Source organism: Limanda limanda, chromosome 19 (assembly GCF_963576545.1).
Source record: "Limanda limanda chromosome 19, fLimLim1.1, whole genome shotgun sequence".
Taxonomy (NCBI): domain Eukaryota; kingdom Metazoa; phylum Chordata; class Actinopteri; order Pleuronectiformes; family Pleuronectidae; genus Limanda; species Limanda limanda.
The window spans coordinates 14,308,103-14,323,213 of NC_083654.1; the positions used below are offsets into that span (position 1 = coordinate 14,308,103).

Genomic DNA, 15,111 nt, shown 5'->3' on the forward strand with positions numbered 1-15,111 from the left:
TTCCTCACGTTTTGAGCCTGACAAGACAAACAAGAGTTGTCCTTTGTCCTGCCTCTCTGCTCAGACTTGTGTTCGAAGACAGTGACATGTAGGCCCAGGCCTCTTTGCTTTAACAATAACTCTCTTGACCCCCCAATGAGGGGTGGAGGGCCAGACATGAGGCGATGTGACAGTTCTAGTGCGGCCAACACAATAGCAGGTTTTTCTTTTGACTGCCTGGCTGGCTGGCTATACACCACAGATTACTTTCTTTTGCTATTAACAATCTAACAGATAGTCATGTTTGCCCGAGGAACATGTTCAACCGCATCAGAGTGTGCAATGATACTATTTTTTAAAATAGAGTACAACCAAGGCTTGTTTTGGTTCAGGGTGGATTTGTTCTGGGTCAGATGTCTCAGAAATATCAGAGCCTCTTATGTCAAGGTTAAGCCCACATCTATGATTGTAAATTATAAAAAGGATTAAAACGTAATGGTTAACACACAAGGTCATGAGTGACAGCGAGAGGACAATAAAAATGCAGATGTCCCTTGTTACCTTTAACCACAATCTTTCCTCCATCGTAAAATCAGGGCTGTGTGTGGTCTGTGTGCGAGTTTGTGAAATGAAGTTTGTTGATAATGTGTTATTGATCGCGAATTAGAGTGGACTGCCCCTCAGGGTCCATCCTGGTCGGCCAGGAATGAATACATCTCTTCATGCTTCACCTCATGCACTCAATTTCGACATAGGAAACCAAAGGACACACACGCATTTTGAGACACTGACCCGAGCTCTAATACGTACAGACAGGCGTCGCTCTTCCACTAAGGGACAAAAGGTTATTCTAAAATCAGTGTGATGCAAATTGCCTCAGTGGGCCATCTCTCCCACAACAGAGCTTGTGGTTTTGACACATGCTGAGTGAAACTGCCCTAAATGTCACTGTTGGTGTATTTACAAGAAAACCAGCCTCTGCATTTCTGAATTCAAGTTGTCTGTACCTTGAGTTAAATAGGAAGTTTAACTCATCCCCTGACTGATGATTAAACAAACTAATCTGCCGACTCTGTCTCTCTTTCTGTCCCTCCGTCTGTCTGTCCATCCGTCCGTGTGCCCGTTTGAATTTGATAACAAGGTAGATATTGCATGTCTAATAAATGTATTCTCTATTTTCAGATATTCTTCCCAAAGATGACAAAGACCAGGATGGACACTGAAGCTGTAAAGTTTTGCAACTGAGAGCTCACTAACTTCTGGAACATAAACTTTGCATAGTTTGAGGATTTATTACAAGGCTGTGGTTATTGTGCTCCAGAAAAAACATAATGGAGACAGAAGAGAGGGGAGCCGTTTCCCCAAAACACACAGCTAGTATAAAGGCTGAGGCAGAGGAAGATGCGACCTCTGGACACACGTGTGGGGTGTGTGGTCGCAGCTTTCCACTTCTCAGCTCTCTGTCCCAGCACATGAGAAGACACACAAGAGAGAAGCCCTACAAGTGTCCATACTGTGAGCACAGGACGGCTCAGAAGGGCAGTTTGAAAGCCCACATCCGAAGCCATAAACTGGGCCTGTTGGGCCACAATACCAGTGACAAGGAGGGGGACGTCAACAAGGAGGAGAAAGACAACACTGAGACCCCTGATCCTCCTGAAATCGTCCCCAAATCGGACAAAGCTCACAATGTCAACGGGAAGGTGAAAAAGAAAGAAACCAAGAAAAAAGTGAAGAAAAAAGAGAGCGTCCAGGCTGATGATGACGAGTCTTTTACCTGCGCCATTTGTGGCCAGGTTTTCCCTCAGGTACTGCTCCTTAAATCCCACATGAAAAGACATCGCAACGGCCAGGATCACGGTTGTCGGATATGTGGACGTCGCTTTCGCCAGGCGTGGTTCCTCCAAAGTCACATGCGCATTCATCGGGTCAAAGACCAGTTGCAGGGCGGAAGAAGCAACGAGCCGCCTGCTACAATCAATGAAGTTCCCCAGGACCCAGCATCCCTGATAAATGAAGAGTGCCTCTATGAGCTCTGCGCTGGCTGCGGTAATTTCTTTTTTGACCGCAAGACATTGCGAACACACGAGAAGCTCCATAAACTGAACCACACTCAATCACAAAATCCACCACATGAAGACGCTGAAGCCTCTGAGCTGCAAAATACTAAGAGCCATTTTTTGGAAAGTTTGAACCTCATACCTGTCGGGGAGAGTAATGCATCTGAGGCAGAAACCGTGGGCACGAGAATTCCAGAGCTGGATCCAGTTTGTAGTTACCAGGCGTGGCAGCTGGCCACAAAGGGACGACTAGTGGAGGCCACGGAGAAATGTCTGGGATGGGAGGAAAGACTTGCTGATGCTGAGGTGGCATACGACATGGACAAGGGCGAGTATGTTCCCCTGAAGCCGGAGAGGAAGAGGAAGCAGATCGACTCCTCCGGCTCCAACACTAAGAAGAAGAAGGGGGACACAGGCCTCAACCACACGGCAAACAGCCTGGCTCAAGCTAAAGGAGGGGACAAGAGGATATCCCAGAAGGATCGGATACTGTTGAATGGACTTGGTCATGCATTCTATGAAGCACTGCATAATAAGAAGGTCAAAGATGTTCATTACTCACCTAAACAGACCAAAAGCATCAGGAGCCAAGACCAGGAGGGTAAGTCCAGAACACTGCACCACATTAGAGTGTTTTGACAACATAGTTGATCGAATTCCTTTAAATTGGGAAACAATAATCAAAGGTCATGTTTGTGAAGGCTTCATGGAACTACATTCTTTGACAGATCATAAGTTTTTAGCTTTAAAGTAAGATAAACCAACTAGGCCAGCAATTCAACAGCAATTCAAAACAAATGTAATTGCTTTATATTAGGTGAGAGATGAATCTACTACCATTATATTGTGAGGAAGGGAGACCTCTAGTGGATTTATAATGAATTTCAACTGTATTCAGAGTTTGAAAATGAACATCCTAGGTTTTCTCCAGAGGATTCAAAATAATCGAATGGACTGATAGATTACACCATTACTACTAGTACTACCTGTTTGTTGTGTAGTGTTTGTTGTATTCATTAATGAAAAAGTTAAAAATCAAACGTTTGTTGCAAATATTTTGTTGGATTTAAAGGGCTTAAGACTTAAGAAGGCTCTTTGCACACAAGATGACACAAAAAGATTCATTGGGAATTTGGAATTTTATCCATATTGGAAATGTGGTAAATAAATCAGAGTTATTTAGATTAATGCACAACACAGTGACTTATTATTATTTTTGTGTGTAGTTTCATCTTCAAATTTTGCATTTGTGGCAGGTAACATACATTACTTGTAAGTCCTTGACTAACATCAAAATGTCTTGCTTAGTTAAAATAGATTTATAGTTGATGAGGGGAAGGATTGTTACTGGGCTGCTTTATCAACCCATTCAAACATCTGTGTTTAATCAAGACTGAATATTAGAATGATCAAGATAACAATCACTAAAGGTTTTTCAGAAAACTTATATTTAATAAAAGTATTTTTTTATATTTTATATCTGATAAACTGACACTAACACACCATTTAATTACATGTCTGTTCCTTACACTGCTTCTGTTACTCTTACTGCAGATAAAAAGCCCTACTTCTGCGAGCACTGTGATTTCCACACTGTTGACGCCTCACTACTCAGGTCGCACCAGCACAAGCACAACCAGGACGTCCTGGGGTCCCAGAGCAAACACGGCACCACTTCGGACAACTTGAGCAAGAGTGGTTCCAAAACCTCAAGATACATGGACTACCTCAGAAACAGGAGTGTACTACTCAGTCAGCCATACTGGAATCCTTACCCATGTTTGCCCAGCCAGAGCTTAATAGAGTCAAATATTAAAACGGAGAAGACAAGTGTTACAGAGGTCAAAGGGCAAAGACTTACCACTGACGATGCTATCGGTCTTCTCAATCTGTCTGCGTTGCCTGTAAGTGAGGGAGACGACACCGTTAATTACCCATTAAAAACAGAGGGCCTTGTGAGACATCAGTGCCCGTACTGCTCCCACACGACCGGCTACCCAGAAGTACTGTGGATCCATCAGCGGGTGAACCACAGGGTGGATGGCGGCAGCTGCATGGCGCCCAAGTGGGCACCGTGCGTTAACAATCTCAAGAGTCCAAAGGCTGGTGTCTCCCAGTTGAGACGCACTGGGCCTCCTCCGTTCCTCGAAGGCAAGGACTGTCCAACTTTACCAGCCCCAAGAACTCAGCGCACAGAGCCCCCAAGCCCCCCAGCCCCCAGCAAGAAGCAATCAACAAGCACTCATTCTCAGTCCAAAACCCAGTCAGGTGTCCCCAAGTCCAAGCACCAGTCCAAGGAGTCGCGCTCTGTAGAAGGGACACATTCTAGTGCGAGGGCGGGACTCAAACCTCAGAAGAAGTCTGGTGGACATAACCGGGCAGCAGAGGGGGGAAGTAAAGGCTCCAGCGTACCAGCTACTTCATCGAGCAGTGTAGTGCACAACAAGAGCGTCTCTAGTTGCCAGCCAACCAGCAGCCCCAAGCACAGAGGCCACAGAGCGGCAGTGGAGGGGAACTTCCCTCAAGAGGGTTTGGGTTTTATGCTGAACAGGAGCCACAGTGGGACTTCTAACATGGCTGCAGAAAGACTCAATCCCCGCAGGCAGTCGTGTGACTCCTCCTCAGGGCTCAAGGGTCCTGATCTGTGGGCTGCCATGAACATATGGGGGCTACACGGAAGCAAAAATTATTTAGATCCACTCCTTTTTGCTCAGGGAAAGAGTGAGTCACCAGTAGAAATGCCAATGGACGTTGATGTTCTGAGTCTCCTGAAGAACTACAGCCCTCACGACCTGGCTGCTCTCTATCAGCACTGGGGGTTCATCGACCCCCGGATCGATCCACAAGGTGAGGAGGACCTTTACTTCTTTATTTTCTTTGTAGGCAGAGAGAAAAAACTGTTTAACTAAATATTATAAAGGCTCACCTAGATTGATTGTTGATGTTGTGATGTTTAAATGGACGTGTCACATTTTCTTTTTTTTCATTACTGTTAATCAAACCTGTTGAGTGGAATAATTAAAATGTTGTAACACTTATTTTTTCAGCAATGTTGACGTTAAATGGAAATTTTGGAAACGAAGTCCATTCCTCTCCTGAAGCTTCCAGACAAGTGAGTTTCCTCTGCAGCATTCACTGACACTACGTAGGTTTGGATTCAAAGCAAATGAGTGTCTACTAAAATGTTTCATCCATTAAACTTATCTTAATCAATTAAATTAAATATTATCAAGATATTCATTTTTATATTGAAGTTTCCCCACATATTAAAAAAATAAAAGCATTTCTTACTCTTAACAGTAAAGATATATAGGCCTGTTTTCCAGCTGACAAACACATCAACCATTAACAGAATCAGGAAACATTACTATTTTTGATAAAGTCATTGAGTGTCAGTTCTAAAATCAAACTTTTGCTTTAATTACAAACAAAAATGTGCAACTTAAGTCAGTCAACATGAAACGTGATCCATCACTAGAGCAACATGAACGTCCCGTCCATCTCCACTAACTGTCCCTGTCCTCCTGTTTGTGTCTGTGTCTGAGAGTCTGTCACACGTGCGTCTGCGTGTGTTCATTTGTTAGCGTGTCCGCCTGTCAACTTCCACAACCTGGCTGTCTCCTCCTTCGCTTTTTTGTTATAAGAGGCTCTGACAAGGAAGAGGCAAACAAATAAGTAAAAAAAAAAGACATAGTTGTGCCCCTCAGGGTAAAACTCGCCCAGCATCTCCATACCGTGTGTCATCCGCAGCCTGTCAGTCAGGCCTACCCTGATGCTACCTACCACTGCTCTGTCTTTTCCCCCTAGAGGAATGTGTGGGTAACTTCTGAAACACAGGAGATTGGCAGCATCTCCTTCTGTAGGGGTGAGGGATTATAAATCAGATGAAATGAATATGGATGACACTGTGGGTGATATTAAACAGTATCGTGGGAATATGTCTTTTCTGGAGGAGCTGACAAATTATGAAAGATGTTTATTTGTTTATGTCTCCTTGTCTAAAAATGTTTGTTTCTGTTTTCTTTGTCTGTGTGTCGTACTTATGATGGATCATTATATCACCATAAGATAGAATATCAAACATCCTCCATTAAAGACAACAATAAAAAAAAAAAATTAGGGTGTTGCTTTAATAATGGTTGACATATTATGATATTAGAACATTCCTAATTGTGATTTGCATGTCTAGATAATGTGAATGTATATTGTGTGTGCACACATACCCACACTACTGGATCTAACTGCTGCATCTCTAACTCTGTGTCCTGCAGGCAAACAGCCGCTCCTCTTCATCCTCAGGGTCTCTTCATAAAGGAACGTGAAGACACATCGTGTTCCTGTCGGCTTCCAGCGTGCACGATACGAACAAACAAAGACGCCGGTTGTTCTTTCCAGGAACCAGCCATAACTCCTAAAGGACAGGGGCACAGGTTAATCCACATTATACTGTATCCAAAGCAATGAGGTGGACTCACCTTTCTTTTGTCATAATATATGGTTGTTTTATTTGAAGTGTTAGGATTTTTTTTTTAAGAATGTTGATATATTAATTACTGCAACACACATGGATAAATGTTCCCTGGAAAGGAGGCAGAACCATTTGAGCTTATTGTAAAAATGATGGATCCACTGAGTGGGAACAGCAGCACATGTGGAAATAAACAGAGACACAAGGACATCAGCTGGTTTTGGGGCAAGAACAACTTTAACTGGAGAAGGGCCCCACAGAAAATCTGAAATACCAAATCTTACAAATAACGATTCTACCAAAACTTTCAGAATTATCAGTAGGATACCCCAAATTTTTTATTTCACTTTTACCTTTTTTATGTATGTTTACATTTTCATTTTAATGTTCTTTATGGAGCTTATGACCTTATTTTTGGGTTCTGGATGATTCTTATTACAACAGGGCAATCAAATGATAAAGAGAAATCTGTCCATATTTACAGATTATTCAAACTTGACCTGAGCCTGGAGCTGTCAGTGATTAATGGCCAATTGTCGATATCTCTGCTCTGTATCATGACAGTTAATACCGAGGGGTTCTCAGTCAGTTATTTCCTCTTCAGTTTCAGTGAAGCAGCAGAGGATCTCCTCCACAGTCACTAACAAAGCACATCACCATCCTCCCTCTGCCAAGCACCAGCTTAATTAGAGCTAAACTAAGCTGTAGCACTATTAAGTTCCCCATCCCACACAGGTTTATAAAGGACAGGATGCACTGGTTGTGTCATCTTCACTTAAAACTCAATGATTTGATCAAATGGTTCTGCAGCACAAAATCTGATGCGGTGAACTGGTTCAACTCAAAAACCTCAAACAAAACCTCAGACTGTAAATTGCCATCAACTTTGGTAGAATTAAATCCTGTTTTGGTCAAACAGCAAATCTGTGGCACCAGGGCCTTCACCATCAAATATCATTTTATTTGTTTCCAAACCATGACTGTCCAGAATAGATGATTAATTACTCTGAATTACATTCACCAGTTTGTTGAAGCAGGTTTGTGGTGAAAGATGCTTGAATTTGTCCTTTGTGTCTCAGATCAGGAAAATGGTGTAAACATCTTTTCACATTATTCTTGTTATGTAGCAATTTAATGCTGTAATTTCTTTTTAGAATTAGAACATGTAGCGAGACTTTCTACTGATGTGGTCCCGACTCTGCCTGAAAAAAACCCTACGGTTTTAAAAAAACTGTAGAAATATTTGTTTTTGACTTTTTGGAATTCACCTCATTCTCACTTTGTTTTCCTGTCTTTTCTGTTTGCAGATTTGTTTAGTCTGTTTATATTTTAGTTCCACCGATTCAGTGTATTCATCTCCCATAGAGAAATAGTCTATGCATTTGACCGAAAGCCATCGAGTTATGGATTCTTGGGAGATCTTGAGAATACATAAATTATTGCTGGAGTATAAACTCTATGACTTGTGTGGAAAATTGTTGTTTTGATAAATATTGTAAATGATAGTTTTATTTAATGGTATTTTTGTTTGATAAGAGTGGTATTAAACACTCCTCAGTACTTGATATTTGTAGCAACAGCAGAAAATGTTAAAAAAAATTCAGTTTTTGTTTTTTCCAGTGACACTTGAGGTCAGAGTGCAGGGTCCGCAGGGAGTGAAGAACCTGCAGCGGGTATTATTATTATTATTGTTTTAATTATTTTCATCAGTAGTCTGAGGAGGCTGCTGCAGACAGTTTGGCAGGAAACCATGAGACAGTGACGCTTTATGTGAGCCTGAACTTAAATGTGAAACTAAAGGTTGAGCTCTTCCTGGGTTCATTTGTTTTGACTGTGTCGGTATCAGAATTTCTATTTTCACCACTTCTACGTCTGTCTGTAAAATTATTCAATAAAGTTGGTTAATTCTTGATTTATAAGAGTGTCGAGGTTTGTCAATACACCAACACTTACATATTCTGTCTTCTATCTTTGTGAGTATATAACCTTCAACCCCCAACCAACCCAAATCCAAACCTAATCCTTTCCTTCATAGTCTTAACCCTTGTTTTGATGGTGTTTCAGTAACAACTGACCAAATGTCCTGAGGTACAGAAACTCCAGCATTCAGATAAATATATAAATGCATCAGTAAACACACATGACTTGAGAACTATTGAGAATATTTCCTACAAATGATAAATCACTTTTTCCCGACACTTCTCCAGAGGATCAATCTGAGGAGTCGTTTTCTTGTTTTGATGTTTCTAACCAATGATCTGTGGTGATTGAATATAAAAAAAAAGTCAAACCAATATGTATATCTGCTTGATGTAAGAGGCCACAGACCACGAGGGAACACAAGTTCAACTAGCTTCAGTTTAAAGGGTCACAAACAAGTCATTTTAATGTCTAGTATTTAGGTTTCGCTCTTCAAATGATCCTCATAACAAAATGGAGACTGTTGTTAGTCTTTATTTGCAGATCATTTCCTAATTTTGCTTTAAAATCTGATGACTTTAGGAATTCTGTCAGTCATAATCACATTACTATTATTATTATTATCAATTGTCCACAATTCATTCTGTAAAATAAATAAAAGTAACACATCAAATTGGGCCTTTTCCTTGCTGCAGTTCACCACTTCTACCAGCAGGTGGAAGTCAATAACTACAAATGTATGAGATCTGCTTCATTACATATTCCACCCCTCTTGGTTAAATTGCTCGTCATCTATATAACTGCTGCATGTGACATTATATTTCTTGTGCCATTTTTTCTTTAACGCTAACCCGTATACGTGTTTGCCCTAAAACTCCTACTATAGACTTGTCATGGCACAAAGACAGAGCTTCAAATTATAGATGAGGCCTTATTTCCCTCCATCAGCAGACAGTTCTGTGCCTGCAGGCTTGATTGAGACGTCAGATCTGCTACATCTCAAACTCGGGGCCCAACTGAATCCACGGGAAACTTTGTTTGCATTTTTGCTTTTTAAACGTGTCAAGTGTGTAACGTTAACCTTATGGAAAAACATAATAAGTCACAGAGTCGCAGAGAAACGTTTGTATTCTAATATATTTCGTGACGGTCAACATATGCAGAGCTGACCTTATCTGGTTGGTGGAAGCCGGAGGAGAAAATAAATACTGAATAAAGGTTGTACTCTCAGCTGCAGTCGTCTGGCACATCCACGACACATGAGCACTTGTGCCACCGTGCATGTGTGTGTCTGTGTGTACACGCTGGTGTGCCTGTATGTCCTTGTCACAATGTGTTTGTCAGCAGGGTTGTGTTATATCTTGGTGCAGTGACAGCATCAGTTAGCTGCCGGAGAGACATCAGAGATCATGTTGCAGTGCCAACAGCAAGAGGGCTGAGGGTTGGTGCCGGCCACGGGGCCTGAGAGTAGATAATGTCAGGCCGCTCGGAGCTGCACAAACGCTGCGGCATATGTTGTCTGACAGGGAAACGCCTGGATGTTGTCGAGTGGAGAGGAGAGACGGACTGGTGGCCGATTGGAGTGACAGCTGTCAGGAGTGTGTTGCACTGCTGTCCTTATAAGAACCAGTCTGAAGTTAGAACTGGAAAGTAACTATTCTGGGTTAGCATTTAAACTAAAAGACATATTTTAACAGGGTAGACCTAAAGAAAGGGAAGTGGGAGGAATTTACACACCAGACAATAATGTGTCGGAAGAAATGAGGAAGCATAAATAAATCAAATGTGTAAAAGGCCAGAAAAATGAACTCATGGATCTAAAGCTCTGAACCTGTGAGAAACTGGCTTTTGAAAATAACACTTTTTGTTGATAGTTTTAGAAGATGATGTATAAAATAAAACATATCAAAACAATATCTGAGTAGGTGGAGATCATCAGGCATAACACAGATTTGTATTAAGATGCCTTAAGGAAACAACAATGGTCAACACAAACCTACGGCCTTTGACCTCTTCATTATATGTCATGAAGAGTCATACCATTATTCTGACAAATCTGAATTTAGGTGTACACCTTTTTTAGCAGGCAGTCACATTTCCATATAAAAGCACATTTAAATTCCTTTTAAGTCTCTGTGAATTGCAGCGGCTCAGTTTCAGATGCTGACTGTGACAGTAATGACTCGACACTGGGCTGGAACAGTGACAGTCGGACACTGGTGATAAGGAGATTTCCCTGCAGCCACAGTCTGTGATGGAGATGTCCGGTACGTCCCAAAAATGTTCGAGCATAGCATTAAAGTAAGGACGGTCAGAGATGCATTATTATACTATAAGATTCTCAGAACACAAATGTCCCCCAAGTGTTATTTGTACATCTTATTCTCATTTTTTATTTATTTGCACGAATTTCACAATTTTTTTTAATCTGGGCTGCATTGTTTACTCTCTTCTGTAATATGTTGAAATTAATTTAAAGTCCATACTTTACAGCTATAAAAAAACCTAAATGCAATGAAAATAGGGTTGTAATGTAGTTGGACTAAAGATGGACGCTGACAGTCCAGGTGGACGGAGACGTGCAGGAAGAAGAAGACATATCCATCAGATTAACACACAGTAATATCTTCCTGCTCCGGCTCCCGGCATCAGTGATTTATCAATGCAAAGCTAATAGCATCAATATGAATCTAACTAAAAATCAATATTTCATTACCTAATTGTTAGCGGGGATGAAGAGGGATGATGGTACCAGACAGCGTTCGAGAGCATTTGGAGTTCACAGAGACATCTGGAGGACAAAGTCAAACAGGAAGTGCACTCTCACTTAGGACACACTTTTAAAGAAGAGGAGGAAGAAAAAAAAATCAATGTGACGTCTTTAGTAGGATGAAACAGCGACAACAAACAGAAAGAAAACAACAAATGATTTGTTTGCAAGGTTAAAGCTGTGTTGGAACCTTAGGTTTTATCAAAGGGATGGACGTCCACATGACACACACACTCACACACACACCCGCACAGACACACACACACAAACACACACACACACACAAGTTGCAGTGTGAAGAATTTATTCAAAATATTAATCGTCTAAAAAGCAGAATACATATCAAACCAAGACAGTCAACTCAGAACCAGAGTATTTATTGCTTGCTTTTTGTTGAATAAGGCAAAAGTCAATATAATATAAGTCGGTGACAGAGATACACAACATGAATCCTTTGCTGCTTCTAATCGGAGCCATCAGATTTTAGAATAAGTCATATTGATAATCTCTCTTTAAAATAAACTGTCTTAAAGCGATTTACGTTATAATTTTTACATTATATCGTGAAGAATCTATTCTAAATTTAGTTGTCGTGCTCTTATTTCTTGTATTATCTAACTCGCGCTGCATCGTCTCCACACGTTATTCTTTTCCCTGCTGATTTACGCTGAGCGATGATTTCGACCGCTACAAGGTGAACACGTGTTGTTGCAGTGATCTACAGCTTGGACCAAAACCAACGGCTTTCTCTTTAAAAAATGATAAAGCTCTACGATTAAAAGACCTGGTTCTGAATTCTTATTATTTGCTACATATCTCGAATTAAAAGACCAGAGCCATTACTATTTGCTTAGATTATTTTTAAAACTCAGTCGTTGGGTTCTTCATGTTCAAGTTACTCAGACTAGAATAATCACAGCTTCTGTTTTAGTGAGTGTTTACAGCCCCACCACAAATACACCACAGAGGCTTTGTTCATAAGATTCAAAGACACATGTTAGTCTATGGTTGTGGCCTCCAGCACAGAGGAAAGCTAGATATAGATATACTGTAGACTGCATGTTTGTCTATACTATCAATTTATTATAGGTTTTATTGCTGGTTTTTCTCTGCGTCTACATGGGGAAATAAAATGAAATATGATCTAACCTCAGGTCCTTTTTGGATTTTACTCAGAGCTATTTGTCCTTTCCTCTCAGCTGCAGAGAACACTGTGTGTTATTATAACAGATGATATATAGTGAAAATAAAAACTTCCACATGATACAGATTCAATTAACTTTTTCACTGTCAGTCATCTACAATCCTCTCAATGCCTGATACGCAAAATATTTGAATGACAACTTTAACATTACTTGAAAACGATTAAAAATAATGAGATCAACAATTTAAAAACATTGTGAATGTTTATTTTAAGGGACTTTTATTTTTTGAATGTCTTTTAATTTAACCAGTCTTCACCATATCTACAGATACATGTCTGTTTTAAAATAACTCTGCTTTATCTGTAAGTGCTTAGACTACTTTGTAAACATGGTATAATTAAAGTGTGTGCTTACACTTGTGTCGTGCTGCCTCTCTGTGATCGGAGATGAGAACAAACTGGTCGAAGAAATTAGCTTCTTCTTGTTTTGGAAATGTGCTGTAGTGTTATTCACCTTCTTTTTATACATGTTACTTATTGTGGTTGGTTCAGCAACAAGGAGAGAGCGGTTTGCATCGAGCTACTAAAGTCAGGGACAAATGAAAATTCTGTGAGAAAAGGGAATACAGGTTTTGAGGGGTGCAGGACAGTATATTTAAAATTTGTAGAAAGCAATTCTGATAAAATAATTTGTATATTCTGCATACAGAGGTTATTTTAACATCCCAGATCTTAATCTTACTTTCCTCTACTAAACATGCAAGTTAACAGGGTGCAACCACTTAGAATCTCTTTATCTCAGGTAATCCTGGTATTAGGTTTACTCTATGCTCTGGATTCTTTTGTGAAATGACGAGGACCTGCTGAGAGTCATTCTCCTGAACCCGCTTTCCAACAGGAATCCTAGACATTTTAAAACAGCAGTTCATCGCAATTTGCATCACTCACATGGAGCAAAAAAGAAAATAGATTGCAATCTTTCAAAACTGCCTTAAAAGCATCAGTCAAACAGGGCAGGGGAGCATGCAGCCATCATGTATAATACGGCCATCAACCGAACAGTAGGAGGAGCAAAAGCATACGTTGCAAAAACAGGTATGAAAATGAGAGAATCTATCTGCATCATCCAGGACCTTGAAGGTATCACCCACTTCCCCTACAGTTGTTAAATAGACTGAGAGGAGGATATCTCGACGCTGCCAAAATAAATCTCTCAGATAAACACATTATTTCTTATGTCAAAGATCTGCGTGCACGCCGACACCAGTTAATGCTTCTGTAATTTATGAAATGCTTATTTATAGACTTTGAATTTGTAGCGCGGAGCAGAGAGAGAGAGAGAGAGAGAGAGAGAGAGAGAGAGAGAGAGAGAGAGAGAGAGAGAGAGAGAGAGAGAGAAGGGCTCTGGTTTAATTGCTGTGGAGCAAAGTACATGACAAGGCCCAGGAACTGGAGAGAAGCCAGATCCCTCCACTGTCGGGCACTAATAACACATCACAGTGACAGAGATGCGCCTCCTCTCTACCTCGCTGTATCGATCTCCTATCTCGCTGTTAATAGTCCTGTTAAACACCAGCTCCTGGATCTTTACTGTGTCCCAGCCCACTTAACGATAAAACTCCCCCTCCGCTCACCTTTTAAAATCACAGAGAGAGAGGACAAAAACTGTGTAAGGGGATTCAACCGCCTGCAGGATAAAATGTTGAAGAACATGAGAATTTATTTGTTTAATTTGTGTGTGAGATGACGCGTGGAGGGAAAAATTGTAATTTAGCGTTGCACTTCAGTCACATGTGTTGATATTTAGTTGGTCTTCATCAATTCAGCCTCGACTGGGCTTTGTGTTTAGGGTTTATTAGTAAATGTTGCCATATAAAGATGGCCGGCGAATCTTCACTTACCACAATCCAGAAATGAAGGCAGAAGATCCTGGTACAAGTGCTGCCATCTGGCCTGATGATGTCATTTGGAGGTGGAGTCTGCATCATTGAGGTTCCGCTGGACCAATCACAAGTCAGTCTCAACTACTGAAACGACCGAAACCATCTTTGAGAAAAATTTATTTGACGTGTGCTTTTTCTTTTTAGTTTGGTCAAAGTGGCATTAGCTAACAGAGGAGGTGGGGTTCATAACCTACACTGCTGCAAGCCACCAGGGGGTGATAAAGCAATTTTGGCTTCACTCTTGTGGAGTTGTCATGGCGTCCATCTTTAAATACAGTCTCTGGTTGTAAGTAGCTCCAAACAAATCTGAGCCTGACTTTTAGCACTGCTGTTGATATCCATGTTTCACCTTCAATATTTTTTAATGTCTCATTTCCGCCTCAGAAATTTGGCAGGAAAACAGCAGATAGTTGTTAATCATGTAATTTTACGACATTGTAGCTCCACTCTGATCTTATACATCCCAGTTTGAAAATACACATATATGGGTCAGATATTGGCTTCAAAGACAAACTGGCTAAACTCACCTGTGTCCAGATTTAAAAGGAGCCTTCGGATGAGCATTAATATTCCTAACGTTTGGTAAGTGAGCAGCTTTTGGGCAGTAAACAGTGCATTAGGTAATTGGCGAAACGGGAAGAGACAGAGGAGTGCGTCTGAAGCAAACACAAGTTCTGCCCATGTAGAGCAGACGTCCGGGGGGAGACCAAGTCTTTAGTCAAGGACTTGTGTTTTATTGGTTGAACGATATAAAACATGACAAAATGTCTACTCAAAGAGAATCAAAGATTCCCAACCCCTCCCATGGGGACGTGTATATAGGGCAA

General features: G+C 40.9%; 1 protein-coding gene across 1 annotated transcript; it reads left to right on the forward strand.

Moving 5' to 3' along the window:
* Positions 1-1,310: 1,310 nt before the first annotated feature.
* Positions 1,311-6,361, forward strand: LOC133025528 (zinc finger protein 516-like). Its single transcript, XM_061092211.1, has 4 exons — positions 1,311-2,640; positions 3,594-4,886; positions 5,087-5,151; positions 6,311-6,361. The coding sequence occupies exons 1-4, from the start codon at positions 1,311-1,313 to the stop codon at positions 6,359-6,361; spliced, it is 2,739 nt and encodes a 912-aa protein (XP_060948194.1).
* Positions 6,362-15,111: the final 8,750 nt, after the last annotated feature.